Source organism: Ctenocephalides felis, unplaced genomic scaffold (assembly GCF_003426905.1).
Source record: "Ctenocephalides felis isolate EL2017-DRISC unplaced genomic scaffold, ASM342690v1 CF-g0.4_SCAFFOLD_00845, whole genome shotgun sequence".
Taxonomy (NCBI): domain Eukaryota; kingdom Metazoa; phylum Arthropoda; class Insecta; order Siphonaptera; family Pulicidae; genus Ctenocephalides; species Ctenocephalides felis.
Window position 1 is genome coordinate 83,843,025 of NW_020536999.1, and position 6,466 is coordinate 83,849,490.

Below are 6,466 nucleotides of genomic sequence, written 5' to 3' on the forward strand. Positions count from 1 at the left end.
TAACAAATAGAATGCACCATGAAGAACATAAAAAAGCAAACTTGATAAACATGTACGCCACTTTCACACGAAAATTTGCTTTTTAAACATCAATATAAATATATTACATTTAAACAAATATTTCATTATTGATTTCTAATTTCCCTAATAGCTCTAGCCAACTGTTCTTATTTTCAGTGATTTTATAATATGTAAAATATTTTTTTTTTTTTTTTTTCCAATTTCCCTTGAACACTTTGTATACCTAAAAATAAATAATAAATAAATAGTTCATTACATTCATTAGTTCAACCTAAATTGTATATTATATATATTTACCCAACAATTTCGAACACAACGGACTTTCATTTGACGTTTAAGCGATCGAGTTTGACATATCTCGGTCCGCGAAATTACCCTCGTATGCCCTCATACCATAGAACATCTTTTGACACCTTTTTTACTTGAGAAATGTATGGGACTAGCAGTCCATGAAATTGTATAAGGTCTATGGGATTAGCAGTCCATGAAATTGTATAAGGTCTATGAGTGGAGGCTATTAGTGGAGGCCATTATGCCTACAATAGACGTTTCTCTCGCCCGATTTTTTACGTTCAGAAGAATACTTAAAAGGTCCTCCGCTCGACGTGAGGCGCTGCTTTTGGCATTCAAATTAATGAATTTTTAAAATCGGATATTTGAAACTAAATTTTGCATTGCAATCAATTATTTTTGTATTAATATAAAATATAAAAAAATATACTAGATAATATTATACTATAATAAATATACAATCAAATCAAAATATAAATCAACAAATACACTGCCGGTTTATAATATAATAGATATCACATCTAATCTACTGGAATAACTTCTACTCTTTTTTCTACTTATTAATATAAATATTTAGTGAAATTTAGTGAATAATGCATTATTGTGTTAGTTCATTACATCGTCTGTCATTCTTAACTCTCATTAAGAACAACTTCTTAAGCAGCGCCTAGGGAGTAAATCTGTGAAAATGCAACGGAAGTTGCGTTACGCCCGACCTGTTCATTCACTCTTAATGAGACCATTTTTATACATGTCGATTGTGATTGGTCGTCGTGTCATTGTACGCGTACAGCATACGTCAACGTAAAGCGTATTGGTATTTAGCCTTGAGGCAAGTTACATGAACTTCCCGATATGTGTAAATAATCGACTTAATCAATAAGAAATAAATTAATTTATCAATGATTAAAAGTATTTCGAGTGGATTTATTATACCTAATTGAGAACGAACGAACACATTAACACGTAGTATTTTCTAAAAGCAAATATTCAAGGATCAATAATTTTTATAATTTCATTTCTCATTTTCTCAAACTATGATAAATTTTTAAAATTAAACTACTTGTTGTAAGGCTGTAATATTACAGTAAGTTCTATAAGACCATGATATATATATCGCTAAAAAAAGTTCCATAAAAATCGGCTTCAATTTTTTTTTTCAACAGTTACAAGAAAACGGCTCGGTATAGATTTTCACCTAAAACTAATCAACACGATTTCCAACCAATATCTTTCGAACGGTTTTCGAATTTTCATAATCGATTCATAATTGCGGGCTAAAACGTGGAATTTTTTTTTCACTTTTCTGTTATTTATAAAGAAACGTCTCGGCCGATCGTCGCACAAAACTGACAAACGATAGTCCTCATCGAGATACATTAAATGGCTTTTAAATTTTTGAAATCGATCCAGCCGTTTTGGAGAAAACGGCGATTTACGGCAAAAAATCTGTTGATGCACATGCACACACACACACACATACTTTTTTCAAATTTGCTCTCATTCGATTCAGAATGGCTTGAAAGGTCGAGAAAACATAAAATTAGCGAATCGGATTTTTTGATAAAAACATAAACTTCTCCTTCGGGAAGTTAATAAAAAATGCCCGAATCAGAAGAATATTTTATCCTGTCCCCCGTAAATAATTATAATGAAAATAATAAAATAAATGAAACGTATATCCGGAAGAGAAAAGTAAGTTTATTGAAGTATTTTGTAATTGTATACATCTTTGAAGTTATTAAAATAGAAAATATTTTATATCAAGACAGATACTACAGCTGCTCAAAAAATGAGACAGTATAGCCATAAAATGTAAAATGTATGGTCATTTCAATTACATGAAGTTGTTCAAACACGATTGCATAATAAGTGTAATTGTGAGAACGACATTTCTTTGGGTGTTGTTTAACATAATAATTATATTTTGATAGAGATTCAAGTATTGTTTTATCTAACATGCCGAGGATATTTTTTCTGCATTATGCTACTTTTGCAAATTTAGAGAAGGTCTACATGTTTTTCATGTAAAGGAAAGTAATAAAAAATATCGATACAAGTTTTAAAAGGCTCTTAAAAACACCGAAAGATTAAAATTGCATTTTCAAAAAAAAAACAGCTAAAAGAAAGTATGTACACCTAAGTCTGTTTTTACACAGTCTTTTTGTACACGGTTTTGAAATAACACGGTTTGAAAATTGAATATTTTTAATTTTTTTACACGATTTTATTCCATTTAGCACGATTTGAAATCTTATGTACTTACATTTTTTTGTCAAATTTAATTTTTGCGAAGTATGTTCATATCACAAAAAAGTATTTATGAAAGAAAAATAAGTCTGAAACCATCGACAGTATCGATAGTTTGCGAACACTAGCTTAAAGATTTAAGTGAAATCCCCTTTAGCGCGTACAAACAATTTTTACTGGTCAAAGCAAATGTGAATAGCACTAACTAAAATAAACATGAATTCTTGTTCTTAAAAATTCTTGTTTTTCACTAATTTTAATAGGTTTTAGAGATTAGGAACAAATCACCCATTTTTGTATATGCACTTATTATGTCTTTTTTTACACGTTTTTTTTTTACACGGCTTCTTCTGGAACCAATCTACCGTGTAAAAACAGACTTATGTGTACATTGTTTACTGCTAATTTATTTGAAAATCTTAAGCCAGGTATCCAGCCAGATGTTAATGTCGACTCGGTTGACATGAGCAAGAGCTTTTTTCGATATTTACCTCCTGAAAAACGCTTAAACTATACACAATTAAACATATTTATCTGTTAGCTTTTTAGATGATAATACAGCTGTAACTTATTGCGATGCAGCAACATCATGTTAATTACAAAATAATAAGTATATGTTAACGTGAAAAGTATTGATCTTCAGCTTCTTAAATTTGTTTGTATTTAATACTTGAAATTTCAACTCGGTTTTGTTTTATGCCAATTAGACTATTGTGTCAGGTATTATGGCCAAATAATGGAATATTTGGCCAAATTTTAAATGTGAAAATGATTTATAGATTGCATGGGGAGTTATCTCCGAATAAATGCGCTTTTGTTTCATCTGTTTTGACATTGAGTATTGTGAAGCTTTTATCATGGTAAAGTAAAAGTAAATAACAAAAATATAAACACAAGAATTCATATTTAAAATCAACATGAAAATATTGATTATCCGGACTACCAACCACGACTAATTTATATGTATTTACATACCTACAATTCGAATTTTTACATGATTAATGCTGCAGTTTAGTATATGTATGTAATGTAATCTAAGGAAATATATATGTACACACATAAGGAAGTTTCAATTTCTTAATAAACATTTTTTTCATTGATATCTATGTATGTATTTTTTATTTTCAATGAATACACAGCATTATTCTTTACACATTCGATTATCCGGATGCCTATCGACAACAATTAGTCCGGTTAATCGAGGTTCTACTGTATTTATCAGGGCCCATAGCCTCAGAACAAAACCTGACAATATTCAACGCAATAAAACGTGAGTTTTGCCATTAAAATGAAATTAGGATAAAATAAAATTTTCGCTTTCATTGAAAATAAAATAATACAAATTCCTATTTCCAAGTAACATCTTTCAATCATATATCCGTGCTCCAGAAATTGTAGAAGAAAAACTGTACCCAAATATACATTCACACACACAACTATTAAGAAACCTTTGAAATGTAAACATATGATACAAATCAAAACTTTTATTATTGATTTTTGGACGATTACTATAACCAACTCTCCGGGAAGTTAATAAGTGACCAATAATAACAAATATTGTTCAAGCCCTTTTTTACAACAAGTTTTAATTTTTATGTTATTCATATACATATATACATAATTAAATGAAAAACAATTTGATTTAAATAATGACACTGTATATTCTTGTAATAACTTCTGGCGGTGAACAATAATTGGTGAGCAATAAATCATTAAATATTATATTTTATTAGTGACCACAAATATTTTTAAAGATATTTTATAAGCAATATTTACCAAACTGTTCTATACTGATGAGAATGCTAACTATAACTATAATGTCTTACTGTGTTTAAAATTATGAAAATTTAATCCTCGATTATAAATTTGTCTGTCAGATTATTTTATCGATATACTTTTATCAGTTTTCATGATTGTTTTGTTTTGAATGGCATTTTAATCCATGTTTGGATTTTAATGTTTTATTACATATTTCACATTTATAAGGATGTTCTACAGTATTAACAGTTTTATGTTGGTTGGTGTAGTTGCAAATGTTTTTTTGCATGTGGCTCATCAATGATTGCTTTCTCTCGTGTGGACAATTTCATGTTGTTTTAAATATCGTTTTAAACTGAATGCTTTATTGCATATCTTGCATTTATGTGGTCGTTCTCCAGTATGAATCTTTAGATGTCGGTTTAATATTTGTTTTGCTATGAATGCTTTATTACATATTTCGCATTTGTAAGGTCGTTCTCCAGTATGAATCATTAAATGCTGGTTTAATGTTTCTTTTCTTGTGAATGATTTATTGCATAAAGCACACTTATGAGGACGGGTTCCAGTGTGGATCATTTCATGCTGGTTTAATGTTTCTTTTGCTATGAATGCTTTATTACATATTCCGCCTTTGTAAGGTCGTTCTCCTGTATGAAGCCTTTTATGTCCAATTAATTCACCGTTTGTTATAAATGCTTTATTACATATTTCACATTTGAAATGACGTTCTTTCGTATGAATCTTTTTATGTCGACTTAAATTACCATTTCGTATAAATGCTTTATTACATATTTCGCATTTGTAAGGACGTTCTCCCGCATGATATTTTTTATGTAAACTTAAATAATCACTTGTTGAAAATGCTTTATTACATATTTCGCATTTGTAAGGACGTTCTTTCGTATGAATCCTTTTATGTTGACTTAAATTACCATTTGTTATAAATGCTTTATTACATATTTCACATTTGTAATGACGTTCTCCCGCATGATATTTTTTATGTAAACTTAAATAATCACTTGTTGAAAATGCTTTATTACATATTTCGCATTTGTAAGGACGTTCTCCTGTATGAATCCTTTTATGTCGAATTAATTCACGATTTCTTATAAATGCTTTATTACAGGTTTCACATTTGTAAGGACGTTCTACTGTATGAATCATTTTATGTTGATGTAAGGTGCTAGTTGTTGAAAAATATTTATTGCAAACTTTACATTTCAAGGGTTGTTTCAAGTTTAGGGTAGTTTTACGTTTTCCTAAAACTTCTTTAAATGACTTATTGCATTTATTTATATTATCACTTGACTCACTGACGTCGTCATTACATATGTAAGGTTTGTTATATAAATTTATTTTGTCCTCACTAGTGTCTGCAATATGCTCATCAATCGGTTCATGCTTAACTTCTTCGTCAATTGTTACTTCAGATTTTAAAAATTGCTGTAGACATATTTCTTCATTTTCCGTATAAGAATATTCATCAAAACGTGATTCATCTGGATCATCAATTGTTTCTTTCTTTACTTCTTCATCTATAGTGACTTCAGAATCTAAAAATCGCTGTTGATATATTCCTTCGTTTTCCATATAAGATCCCTCGTCGAAACTTGTTTCATCTTGATCATCAATTGTTTCTTGTTTTATTTTTTCTGATAATGATTGATGTAAATATATTACCTCATTTTCTAAAAATGTTTCTGGAGTAATATCGTTATCATCAAGTTCTTGTTTAACTGGAGGATATTCCTTTGGCTCAATTTTAATTGTTGGGTTTGAAATTGTTTCTTCAGACATTTTCGGCGTTTTTCGTTTTTTGTAAACAAACAAACAGTGATTTATAAAAAGTTTAGAAAGCTTTCGATTTATATGCTTTGCATCAACAACAAATATGCTTTAATATAAATCTATTATTTCGTTTTGTTTAACTTTAATATAAAGTCCATAAAACTCATTGACAATTGACATTTCGACTTCAGCTAACTTCGCCATTGTTAGCGTTTAAGGAATACTTAAAGGGTCCTCCGCTCGACGTGATGGCGCTACTTTTGGCATTCAAAGTAATGGCGCAAAATTTGAAATGAAAATTAATGAATTTTAGTAATCGTAAATTTAGTAAACTAAATTTTGGTATTGCAATCAT

The 6,466-nt window shown here is 29.2% G+C and overlaps 1 protein-coding gene across 1 annotated transcript; it reads right to left on the reverse strand.

Annotated features, from left to right (window-relative positions):
• Positions 1-4,617: 4,617 nt before the first annotated feature.
• Positions 4,618-5,913, reverse strand: LOC113391126 (zinc finger protein 664-like). The gene has a single exon (XM_026627090.1). It carries the CDS (start codon positions 5,911-5,913, stop codon positions 4,618-4,620), a length of 1,296 nt encoding a protein of 431 aa, XP_026482875.1.
• Between the last annotated feature and the right edge of the window lie 553 nt (positions 5,914-6,466).